Source organism: Oreochromis niloticus, linkage group LG11, assembly GCF_001858045.2.
Source record: "Oreochromis niloticus isolate F11D_XX linkage group LG11, O_niloticus_UMD_NMBU, whole genome shotgun sequence".
Taxonomy (NCBI): Eukaryota; Metazoa; Chordata; class Actinopteri; order Cichliformes; family Cichlidae; genus Oreochromis; species Oreochromis niloticus.
The window spans coordinates 16611129-16624335 of record NC_031976.2 but is presented as its reverse complement, the minus strand read 5'-3'; the positions used below and the strand labels follow the sequence as shown (position 1 = coordinate 16624335).

Below are 13207 nucleotides of genomic sequence, written 5' to 3'. Positions count from 1 at the left end.
AAACTAGCATTTCTGAGTAAACATAAATAGATGACTGAGTATATTCAAGGCCTTCTTTGACTTCATTTTTCCCTTTTATACCACATATTTTAAAGTTTTTGGTGAAGTTACATTGTCATGGTGAGATAAAGTTTCAGCGGGTGTAAATATATATGTGTGTGTGTGTGTGTGTGTGTGTGTTATAAACGTCAATAGCAGGCCTTTTCTTAAAGTATAAAATAGGGTTTGAATTCAAGTTATAGCAGACTGTTGGCACTGTGAAATGAAATGCAGCCCCCCTTTGGCAGACAGCTCAAAACAGGAATTGTACACGCCAAGTTCACCCAAAACATTGTGATTGCTGTGGACCATGCATCCATAGCAACCACCACAGCAATGTCTTTAAGAGCTGGAACCCCCTGTGTAATGTTATAAAATAGAGTCTGCCAAACAGAATCTTGTATAGGGCCTCAAAAAAGTTAGAAACGGCCCTGTCCCATTTCCAGTGAAGGATTTTTTGTATCCGCCATTTTATCCTGATCATGTTTTTGTATGTTAATAAGACTGCTGTACTTCTTTCTAGGATTCCAGTGAAGTGGGTGGTTCCAGCTGGAAGGATTGAAAATCCTCCTGAAAGAGATTTGCAGAGACAAGCAACTGAGTAGAAGCAGGTAAAACAGTACTGTAATGACAATAGAATAGATCAGAGTATGAACTGTGGGACGGTAGCTTTGCGTTTAAGTTTTGTGCTTAGGTTAAAAGTGACCACCTCGATCATGAGCAGTAGCGGTCTGTCGTGATGAAGCCAGAATTGAGCCGAAAGGCGACACTTTCAGTCTACATGTTAACCATGTAGACTGCCTCCAGCCCTGCCTCGGGCCGGACATGGTAATCTGGCATTTTCCTGGTGGACATACGCACTTTGGGGCTGATGGACCGACCAGGAAGCACTGGCAACAGCCCGTTTCTTCATTTTCATTACTGACACTGGATTGCCCAATCAAATTTCTTACAAAAAAAAAGTAGGAAAAAGTTTAGTTTGGAAGAAGTGGCAAAACGATGGAGAGAAAGGTTTAGGGAATATTTCACGTCACTGCGAGCCGATTTAAACCTAAACAGTAACACATGATACGCAGTCCTGTTCGTTTATTAATCACCAGGGGATGTCGCATAAAAAGAGATCAAAGAGGCACAATCGTGTGCCATAGTCAGGGGTTAAAGTCGGTTTTGTTTGTTTGTTTGTTGGGGTTTCGGTAATTCAGCATCCGCACTCCGCTGATTTGCACACCTGTGATTTTTAACTTAAATTTATACTTGATTTTTAATTTCAGTTTCATTCTCGTGTCTTTTCGGAAATTGCACAGTAATACGCATTTCACTGCATGTCGTACTGTGTATGATCGTGTATGTGACAAATAAAATTTGCATTTGAATTTGAGCTAGCGCTAAAAAAGAGTAGCGAACATAAAGGGACGTTAAAGTTAAAGGCTGTTTAAGATGCAGGTAACTTAAAATGCAACGTTTCAGCCCAACAAACATCAGCAAACACACCAACTGTGTGTGTGCTAGCGTCCCTGGGTCGTTTCCACAGTGTTTGTTGTTAATAGAGTTTTGAGTCTTGTTTATTCATTATTATGTTGTTTGTGTTATATTTACTAGTTCTGCTTGCTTGTGCTTTTAGTTTATCGGTATTTGTATTTTAGGTTGTCTTTGTTGTTAATTGGTCCCGTTCATGTCTATATTTTGTCTGTTTCCTTAAAGGTAAGGACTCCTCAGTGGGATCTGATAAACTGGAAATTTCAAGCTTACATGTAAGTCCTCATGTTTATAAATCAGATATCGGGTCTGTACATGTGACATTATGTTTTTCATATTGTGAAACCTGCTGCAAAACAAACTGAGTTAAACTAACTGTGTCAATTAAAGATTCCATGAAAATGATCTACAGGTAATGCAGGATAAACAGGTTAGTATGCTGCACTGTGATGGATTTAAAGTAAAAAAAAAAAATGAAAAAAAAAAAAAACAGTCTGTGACTGGTGCACAGTGCCAGTCTAGTATAAAAAGTATACTGTCGGTGTGGAAAATGGAAATCAGGCAGGACAACTAAAGAAACATTGGCTTACATCTGGTTGAATTCAGGTGTATAAATCCACAAAGAGCAGCAGGTCAGCTGATCACAGCCTCTACGTTATGAAAATCTACTGGAGTACTCAAAAGAAATTATTGTAAGTTATGCTGAAGAACTATTGCTGAGAACTACTTAAAGAGATTTTAAGAAAGCTTGCCTAAGAGAGTTCAGGCTGTGTTGGAGAATAAAGATGGTCATACCAAATATCGAATTTGTTACAATTATAAAACTTTGTTTTTGCCTTACTTTTTGTAATTCAATTTTTATTTGTATATTTCAATAAACCACTATTTATTTCCCATTTTCCTGGTAACATGAAATGAATGGCCCAACACTTTTTCACAGTATTGTAGCCTATGTAATTTGCCAAGAAATTCGCTGGCTCTGGCATGAGCTTCTCTCTATTTTTTTTTAAGTCACTGTAATGAAGCCTGAGATATTGATTGGGGACTTTAGGAACCCCTGATACTTTCTTGCAGTACGATGGCAAAGACATTAAAGCTAAATATACAGGGAACCTGACAAGTGAGAGATTTGCTGCTTTCAGAGACAAATAGTGCAGGCAAAATATAAACGGCAATATAATAGTCCATATGAGAATATTAATTATGCCTGTTTATTATAAATATATTTTTTAAGTTGTCTAACTTCTAAAACTGTGTTGTAATTTCCATGTATTGACGTGATTTTGATGCATTTATTTATTTATTTATTTGTATTTTTTTCATGGAAAAATCCTGCAGTGTTTTGCGAGACCCTCAAGAAACATGGACAACGAAACAAAGTTTATGATAACTTGTATGCTTTTTGCAGGTAACATAATGAGTCACCTGTTGGTTTACAATTGCTTTACAAACACTGTATAACTTTATAAGAAATGGCAGAGAAGTCATTATTTCAGTGACATTCCCTTAATTCTCTTTCAGCCATCTGTAGCTCCGCGTCCAGTGATGAATGGAAGGCCACTGTTGTAAAAAGCATTGATGCTCTGGTTACATCCTGTGTTGTGTTACCATGTTCATTCTCCCATACTGGAGGAAACCTGCCCTCCTCCAGACTCAGAGGAATCTGGCATGAAAAAGATGGCACAAAAAGAAACATCTATCATGAGGATCCTACACTGATTAAGGACAACTTTAAGGACCGAACAAAGATGTTGGGAGAGCTGAGCCAGAACAACTGCACCTTAGAAATAACTGATGTTAAAGTTCATGACAATGGCCCTTTCTGTTTCCGGGTTGAACTAGTGCGAACAGAAAACAATGACCCCACCAAGGACAAGTTCTCCTTTGTTGAAGACTGTGTCGAGTTGAACATGCTCAGTATGTCACCAACTTTCCATGACTTCAAACATCTATACCAGTTTTCTGTTAAATCACTTTGCCTCTTACTTTTTGTCTGCCTTTTTCATTTTCAGCTGAGCCTCCAAAGCCTACAGTGATTAAACTTCAGACAGCCACTAAAGGAGAGCCCTACACTGTCACCTGTTCAGTCATCCACACCTGCCCCACTCATGTTCCTAAACTCACATGGAATCATGATAGTGCAAAGGTCACTGTGCATCATAAAGATATTAAACAAGGAAACTGGGAGACACAGTCCATCCTGACATTTATTCCTGAGGAGGATGACAACAGAGAGATAACCTGCACTGCTGAATTTAATGGAGGCCTGAAATCATCTTTTACTTTCACACTCCATGTAAAACGTGAGATCCTTTCAGTAGTTTACTTCCAATATATTTTTTAACCCTTAACTTTGCATGATTAAGCAAATGTTAATATCACTATGAAAAGTATGTTTAGATGAATGTTGTCTGTATTCTAAAGAAACAACAACAAAAAAAACCAAACAAATACCAATTCTGTCTCTTTCCAGGTATTGAGAACTATAATCACATCATCATTCCTGCTGTAGTGGGGATTGGTACAGCTCTGCTCTTTGGCATCCCCTGCATTTTAATGGCAAATAAATACAAGTGAGTCATTTTATAGAGAATTATTCTGTTAATAAGGAGGAGACATTTTTCCTCTCATCAGTTCTACAGTACACTTCTTGATATATGTATATTTTTCTGTTTAAGGAACCGTATTGCAGAGCTTCAAAATCAAGAAGGAACGTAAGTAGAAAAATATTTTGCATCAGATACAGTTGGTTTCTGAGCCTGTCATCATATATGATAACAATATAATGATTGTTTTTATCACAGCATGTGGAACAGGCTTTCCAGATTATCTATTGTTTTTAAATTTACAGTTTGGTGCATTAAATCTGCTTGTATTTTGCGTGTATTTTGTTTTGTTTTATTTTGTTTTTTGTTTGTTTATTTGTTTAGTTTTTAATCCAAAATCTTTGGAATTGTACATCCACACAGGTCTTTGAGATTACATTTCTGGTTAAATCACTTTAAGTCATTCTGATTAAAGGCCAAAGGGCGTTTTAAGTTTTTGGTACTACACTTGTTTCATAGATGGGCTAACTTTTCGTGCACAAATGCCTCAATTGTCTAACAGTGACTTCATGTTTTTTTCATGTTGATTTTTGTTGGTGGTTTAGATATTACATTTAAAATTATATCTTATTTTCTGTTCTTGTTTTTCTGTGGTTTCATCAGGGGAAGACGCTGAAGGTGAGATGAAAAATGAATGCTGCTTAAATATCCACATTATGTTATTGCTTCTTTCGAATTTCCAGTTGTAGCTCTTGTCAGCATTATCTACATTCACAATGTTATCATACTCTACATATTTTTAAACATTAGAAAAATTAAATACAAGTAAAAAAGTCAGATTGAACAAGTTGTGTTAGATTTTCAGGAGTCCTTAAAAATTAAATACAAGCATCAGCAGATCTGAAGCATTACAAGCCTATAGCCTATATTATAGTCAGCTCCCTCCTCCCCTACAAAACCGTCACTTTATCTATTTTAATTCTACATGTCTGCTACCTAGCTGCAAAAGCATCTGCACCATAGTTCCTCATGTCTAGATTTACGATCCAAAGTTCTTTTCCTGTTGTTCTCTTTCAGCAGTGCAAACGTAGGCGATGCTCTCTGCAACTCTGCACAAAGCTTCCTGTTCTGCACAGTTTCAGTCTGGCTAAGCAATAACCTATGACACAGTTTATAACTGAAAAGTGGCCTTTTAATATACTGGCCTGCATAAGACAAAATAAGCAGAAAATAAGTACTAGGAAATATATTTTCCCTTAACACTTTACTTCCAATTTTGAAGTTTTCCAGCTTATTGTGTTTTCTCACCTATTCCTGTTACTTTCTGTTTCTGTCCTTTGTTTCTTTGCTTCAATTTAAAATCATATATACTTCAAACCTGTATTTTCTTATTTTTCAGGCAATGAAATGAAATCAAGGGGACCAAAGTCAAATGGTTACATTCTTCTTTTTCCATTCGCTTGCAAAACACAAAAATTGAATATGAAAAAGTATCAAAATATAAAGAGGGGAATGGCTTTTTTTTTCAACAGTTAGCCTCTAACATTTTTTAATCAACTAATATGATGCTTTCTCTTTGTTTTCATACTTTAAAGGTTGCACTATTGTTTCCCAGAAATGTTAACTGTGCATGTAGCAGTGCGAGCCCACCACTTCCTGTTTTCTAAATCGATTTATCAATACTGTAAAACTGTTTTTGAACATTAAATCTTCACTTATGCTGAGACTGAATTTATTGCTGCTTATTGCTTGAACGGCAAAGACCTTCAGTATTCAGTAAAATTTTAACTTTAACTTTTAACTTACAACTGCATAATATTCGACAGCGAATAAGTTAACTTTTTCATTCAAATAGATTGTGAATACAGTGTGTGTTGCATGTTACCGTTAAATTGAGGAGGAGATCAAATAACAAGATATCTGCTCTGTTATACACATATGTGTAGCTCTTAACTGTGATTTAAGAACACGTCACAAAGGTTACAAAGCTTCATTTATGATTTATTAAAGATATTTAAAGATACAATATATGAATATACACAAAATGTTTGAATGAATTGTTTGTTTGTCTCACTCATATTTTATTATTCGTAAATGGTAAATGGACAATATAAGCACTTTATACACCCATTGACACAAGCATTTTCTTCTATGCTTAAGTGCTTTCTGTCTAGCATTCACACATGTTAATACTTCATTTGATTAATGGTTATTATGAGGGGAAAAATTATGTGTAGTGATTAATTTTTGGTTAATTGGTGCTACCTGTGTACACACCCTCTGCAGATGGCTTATGATAACACCTGCTGTATATTCTGAGTGACACCATTACTTGAGCATTGTGAAGCTTTAAGTTTTATAAACACTGTTTATATTTTATAACATGTTTTATAAATGTATGTTATGAACACATTTTTATAAAACCGTAATCTACTTTCCCAACATGTTGAGTCTGTTCATTTGGATGTAGCGTTTTCAGTGGGAGAAAAATGTTGTCACTCATCCAAGTGCCTTCTTTAGTCTCAGCTGGCTGCAGGGAGATTCCCCAACCCTTAAAAACAATATATTTGCATAATGACTGAAACTAGCACCACTGACAAACAATTGTCTTAGGTCAGTTTCATGACCATCAATACGCAAATTGTCATAACCCCCTGACCAATGATCATCGATCAATGGTCAACGGTCGCATGACTAAAAAATCATCTTAAAATGGGCCAAGTGTATGCCTATCTTACGATGGTGAAAGACGTACCCTTAGGCCTCCTCCTTGATTCAGAGATGGTCTTTCCCTTTTCCTTGACTCCTTGCTCAAACCAGTGTCCATTCCTGTGCTGCTTTGCACAGCTGTTGCCATGTCCCCTTTCACTGTCCCATGAGGGCTCCATCATCTGTCCGGCCAGGCGCTCTTGTTGGTCTTTGGTGGCCAAAAGACTCACTCTGATTGGTCAAGGGCAGACTACTTCCAGGGCATGAACTCTCACGGGTGAGACTATTCAATGGCTGTGTCCAAATTCAGGGGCTGCATCCTTGCTGCAAAGACCGGAAGTGTAAAGCAGTTTCTGTTGCCTACTTACTTGAGGGTGGTAGCAAGGAAACACTGAAGGGAGCCACTGAGTTAGTCTCTGTAAGAAAAGTGAGCAACTGAAGGGTGGACAGATAGATGTGTTGAATAAGTCTTTGAAAGAGAATATCTGGAGAAGAGAAGCCAGCTAGTAGGCAACAGGCAAGACCAATGGATGCACAGGAACAGCACAGGGGATTGCAAATGTATGCACTGGGATAATATGAGAAGACACTAGCGCTACAAAATAACCTGATAACCACACTGGAGTGGAGAGTGAGAAATATTAGCGATGAAGAAAAACTGTAACATCACCACAAACAATGTGTGCTGGGAGCTTTATGGCATGGCTTCCATGCCTTAAAGCTCCTTCAATTTGTGTAATGTGTAGGTGGCCCAGTATTTTTGTCCACATTTTGTATGTGTCTTACTCTCTGATTGTTTTCATTTCTTTTACATTAGGCTTTCATGATTCCCTCTCTTTGTCCCTCTGAGGTCTTTGTCTGCAAAGTTATGTTTTGGCTCTCTTTGTGTCTTTAACTTCTGTCTTTCTGTTCTTTGCCACACCCTCATTTTTCCACCTGTGCCTTAGAGTTTATTGTCCAGTCCTTCCCATTGTCTCTCACTGCGACTATTTTTTCTTTCCTTGTGTTCTTCTTTTGTATTGAGTTTGTTTGAATTACGTTTCTCATCCTATTGAGTTTGCTTGTGTCTCTGGTTGTATACCTGCCAGTGTACCTTTCCTTGAACTTAATGAAATTTTAGCTCTAAAATCACAAAGTAAAAAGAAAAAAATCGTACAATCTTTATTTTCTTATTTTTCAGGCAAAGAAATAAAAGAGAGAGAGAGAGAGAGAGAGAGAGAGAGAGACCCAAGTTAAATGGTCCATTAAATTCTTCTTTCTATTCATTTCTCAGTATCACAGAAAAAAAACAATGTAATCTTAACAGCAACTTAAGAAGAATACAATTACAATTTAAATTTTCAAATAACGGTTATTAAGGTCATATCGTATAGGAAAAGATTTATTTTACATTCATTACTTTGATGTATTCTCTTTTTTCTTTGCTTATACTTCAGAGGATGTCCTTTTTTTGTATGACACGTTTCTTGAGCACTTATGAACTTAATGCAAAAGTTGCTGTTTTCTAACCAGATATATCATTAATTTAAACCTCTGATTGTGTCACGTCCGGTGTGGCAGACGTGTGGAATTGAAGATAGGACCCAAAATGCGGCAGCTCTGGTGCAGGTGAGTATTTATTGAACCGGAGTAGATACAAACAATAGAGGCGGGTGAACATGAAACTGGAAAACCTAAACTGGGCAAACTAACAAAACAAACCAGAAACGTAGGTGCAGGGGGGCACAGGAAAATCCACAGGAAGATGGACGGTGAGACACTGGGAGACCGAGGGGAACAACACAGACGAAGCAGCAACTACAAAGACAGAAGTCGCGAGTTAAATACACACAGAGAAACACAGGGAGATTACACACAGGTGGTGGACACAGCTGGGAGTAATTAACAAGACGAGACAAGAGGTAAAACCGAACACATTCACATGAGACGCAGACCTTCAGAATAAAACAGGAAACGAGATCACTACACGAGGATGCAGACAGGACACTGAAAGACAGAATAAAACACATGGAACCTGAACTAAACATGAGGGCGAGATAACAAAACCTAACCCAGAAGTAATAATCATCATCCTAATCATTAACAGCACTACAAGAGAATACGAGAACAAACCATAACATAATAAACTCAAAATACTGGGTCCAACGGACCCAGAACCATGACAGATTGAACATGCAATTTTTCATTTAGAAATCATTGCTTGATTTGGTATTTCTTCTGTGTTGCCTCTCAGAGGGTAATATGCCCACATTTTTGTCACTCAGTTTTACAGAATGACAGAATGTCAGTTCAAATTTACAATATGTACCAGCTACCCAATTACCCCACCTATGAAAACTAATAAAATACATTTCCTGCTGAATGATGTCATAGTGATGGTATATACTTGGACTTTTTGTCCTCATATATATGAATGTATAATCAAATGTGTCATGATTGCCAGCAGCAGGTTATGTGATTTTTGTTGTTGTTTTTTTAAGAGGACCCAAAAGGAGACTAGAGGAGGCAAAAAACCGAGCCTTAATGAAAGGTGTCTCCTTTATTTATCTGTTTCAGTGTTGTCACAGCAACAAAGAAAAACAAACAGGGAGGCAAAAGATGAGACACAAGGAGAGGAAGAGGGGAAAATAGTAAGGATGGTAACGAAGACGAAACACCGTGACGAAACTAAGAGACAAAGGGGGCGAGGGACTGAGATACAAACATGGAGACAAGACACACGGGAGCGAGAGACATTAACATGGAGAGTCTTGATGCATGCTCAATCATCCAGGCCAGTAAATGCCAAAAGGTTGATTCTGTTCATCTGGACATAGCATTTTCCGTGGGAGAAACATTTCATCACTCATCCAAGTGATTTCTTCAGTCTCAGTGGACTGCAGGTTTCCCCAACCTTATAAACCAGACGTCTCAAACTGCAGTCCCTCGAGGGCCGGTGTCCTGAAACATTTTTCCATGTGTCCTTGTTGCAACAGACCTGAATACAATTAGTAGGTCATTAGCAAGTGTATAGAACTTGACTGCACGCTGAAGTGGCAACCCCTAATCCTACTCAAGTAAATTTAAGTAAATGTAGGTGTTTAGAAAAATGTACTTCTGAAAGTACTTTTATTGCACCATGTTCATTCACTCATGAGCTGCTTTAACATGAATCAAATGGCTGAATTGCCACCTCACCATGTAGTCAAGTTCTATACTCTTGCTAATGACCTACTAATTGTATTAAGGTGTGTTGCAACAGGGACACATGGAAAAGTCTCAGGACACCGGCCCTCGAGGACTGCAGTTTGAGACTCCTGTTATAAATAGTACGTTTGCACAATAACTCAATAACACAATCATTAATATGCAAATTGTCATGACCATTGATCAACAACCGCTTGTGATGGGTTCATCAGCAACAGGTGAGTGTGATCATCAGCAGGTGTGGCTGTCTCCAGAGAAGGAACCTCTCAGACCCCAATGCTGTACAAAACCTAGGACACAGGCAAACACAGAAACACACATAAAAGGGAGAGAGAGACAGGGAGCTCCGGGATGTAGGGAAACAAACAGAAATGGCAGGTTCAGCCAGCAAGGACAGAGGGACGGTGACAATAATCAGTTGCAATATAACTGTTAACTTATAAAAATGTATCAGCTTACAACTACTTATAATCTTTACAAAATACGGAAGGGCAGACCATCATTTTTTATCAACTGGTCAAAGGCGTAGAGCAGGGGTGGTAGACATAGTACCCACTGGCTGATTACAATTATATCTGGCCCTTGGATTTGCTGGCCAGTGACATCTGACCCATTCTGCCAATCCTCCTGGAAGCCCCTCCACAAAATGCTCCAATGATATCCAGCAGCCTTGCAACACCCTCCGTTAGGCTGGGTGGCATAGCAGCGTGGTGTAACGGTGTGTTTACACCGAACGCGATAGACGCGACCGAAACGCGCCAGACGCCCCTAGCTTGACGCGTGCACATTCGCATCTCCACGCGTGTCCAACATGAATTATTCGCGCGTTGTGAAGCGGAAATGTGGGAGGAAGTAGTGCCAGACGGTATGTTTGCAAGATGGCAGCTGTCGATCTAGCGTTTGAAGAGAGAGTCTCCCTTCTCTATTTACTGTGGAGAGCAGAGCAGCGGCGTAAAGGACGTCCTCGCCGTACCTGTGTCCATCAGGTCCTCCAGAAGCGTGAGCAGTTTGGTGAGTTTCACAAGTTGCTCCAGGAGCTGCGTCTGGATACGTCTGGATACCGCTTTCAGCGATATCACCGTCTTTCCCTCACCCAGTTTGAGGACCTGCTGTCCCGCGTCACTCCAAGCATCGCCCGCCTAAACACCAACTACAGGCGCTCAATCCCACCTGCAGAGCACCTGTTCATCTGCCTGAGGTTAGTAAAAGTGTTTAATACGGTAGTCCTTCATTGATGCCTGTGCTAATATATGCTAAACTATCCGTTTATACACGGCTGTGGTATGCTATCAGTAAATGCCGTCAGTGTTTACTGATAGCAAACTGTGGTATGGAGACGACTGTTTATAATATTTCTAGTGATGCTCGAAAGGTCTCATCAAGTCCTGATTTAATTCGATTTATGCTGTTATCAGTGTTTGCAATGATAGCATGGCTGTGGTGTCATATCAATGTATGCTCTCGGTGTTTGCTGATATCAAACTGTGGAATGAGGACCACTGTTGATAATCTTTGTAGTGATACTGAGAAGGTCTATCTTATGAAGTCCTTTTTTTTTTTCTTTTTTTTTTTAGACCTGGTTTAATTCTGGTATAGAACCAGTTGAATATTTGTATATAATCCCTGCAGCTGTCAGACTCTATAACAGGGGTCACCAGCCTTTTTTAAACCTGAGAGCTAGATAAAATTGTGAACAGTTTGGTTCATCTTTAGTTATATGATAATAACAATTCTATCTTGATATGCTATGTCTTATCACAGGTTAATTTTCAAAAAAGGCCTGGGTCGTGTAGCAGCCAACAACTCCTCCAGAGAGGCTGTCCTGGTGAAGAAGTTCATGGCCCACTTCTCGGCGGAGGGAGCAGCGTCTTGGCAGCCAAAAGAATAGCCCATTTGAAGTCCCAGCAACTTCCCCACAACAGCTCTGAGCCACCCACAAACCTCTAAAGAGCGTTCCTGCCTTTTTTTTAAATGTTCTTAATAAATGGAGCTTGCCTCCAAAAGAAAATAACCTCTCTTTATTCTCTTAAATAATTGGTCTTCACTATGTTCCTATATATTAGTATATTTTGTCATTAGTATAATATGAAATGCTTTGTTTTATTCTTTGCTTCGAGCCCTGTGTACAGGAGCTGCATGCTAAAAGATCTTTTGTTAAAAGGGTTGGCATAATAAGCATATGCTTCAGCCAATACCTTTTCATTAGCCTTGTCTCGTGCTTTCTTGCTTTATGATAATCTTTATTCTGTATTCACTGAGATATTTGAATCAAATCAAATCAAATGAAATAAATTCTACATATGTCAAGTTGTGTGCCAATATTTGCTGTGTAGTGGAACTGAGACATTAGTCATTACAAAAAATTATTTCAAATAATATTAAAATTCTCAAACAGAATAACATTAAACATAAATATATAAAATATAACTATTTACAGAGAGACAGGAATAAAAAGGACCCAGCTTAAAGTGGAAGAGCCTCAGGGAGAAAGAGGAGAAAAATAAGATAACATAATAAAAATAATAACATTGTTTCTGCCCTGGAGAGCCTGCTGCCTCATCAGAAAACTACTGATTTCTAGGGTCCAATGTTTCCAAATTTAACACAGCTGTGCTGTTTTCAAAAACTAATTCATAAATTTGAAATTTGACAAATTCTCTCGTCTGAGGCGGCATGCTCTCCAGAGCAGGAACAAGGCTGAGGAGGAGATGCTCCGTTGGAGACTGGCGTGGCCTCTTCAGGGACTCCAGGATGGCCAGCTCCACTGCCGATGGACCGTCCTGGGACCAGTCCCTCGTCCACCTTGGAGCTGTCCTCCTCTGTGGGCCTGTAAAACACAGCACAAAACAACACAAAGAAATGAGAAGGCTGCTACTAGATTTTCATTTTCAACATTGAGAAAAACAGGATATAATCAGATTGGTTGTAGATATTTAGTAAAGGTAATCGCAAGGGAATTCAAGTGAGTAAAAAGCTATCAGTGCTTGCTGTACATCTGTTGCTACAATTACATACCTGTGGGTGCAGCAGCAGGAGCTGAGGGACCAGGGACTGGGGAGCCAGAAGAAGCAACAGGGGATGGCTCTGCTGCAGAATCAGTTGGCTCTGTCAAGACAATATTGAATGTTAACAGGTTGAAAACAATAGTCATAGAGAAAGTATATACAGTGGTCCCTCATTTATTGCAGCAGGGGTTATCAGAATAACTAGCCCCTCGCCACGCACTTTATACACTTTTTGTCACACACATG

The 13207-nt window shown here is 38.8% G+C and overlaps 2 protein-coding genes across 2 annotated transcripts in view; both read left to right on the top strand.

The window, feature by feature from the left end:
* Positions 1 to 12358, top strand: part of LOC109200035 (myelin-associated glycoprotein) — a 29498-nt gene extending 17140 nt beyond the window's left edge. Inside the window, exons 6-9 of the mRNA XM_025911306.1 lie at positions 4081 to 4088; positions 4194 to 4229; positions 4725 to 4739; positions 11718 to 12358. Coding sequence (XP_025767091.1) covers positions 4081 to 4088; positions 4194 to 4229; positions 4725 to 4739; positions 11718 to 11903 — 245 coding nt within the window. The 3' untranslated portion in view covers positions 11904 to 12358. The remainder of the gene's footprint in view (positions 1 to 4080; positions 4089 to 4193; positions 4230 to 4724; positions 4740 to 11717) is intronic.
* The window catches only part of LOC109200033 (myelin-associated glycoprotein), a 75793-nt gene continuing 63007 nt past the window's right edge, over positions 422 to 13207 (top strand). Inside the window, exon 1 of the mRNA XM_025911294.1 lies at positions 422 to 650. The gene's annotated coding sequence lies outside the window, so the exon portion shown is untranslated. The remainder of the gene's footprint in view (positions 651 to 13207) is intronic.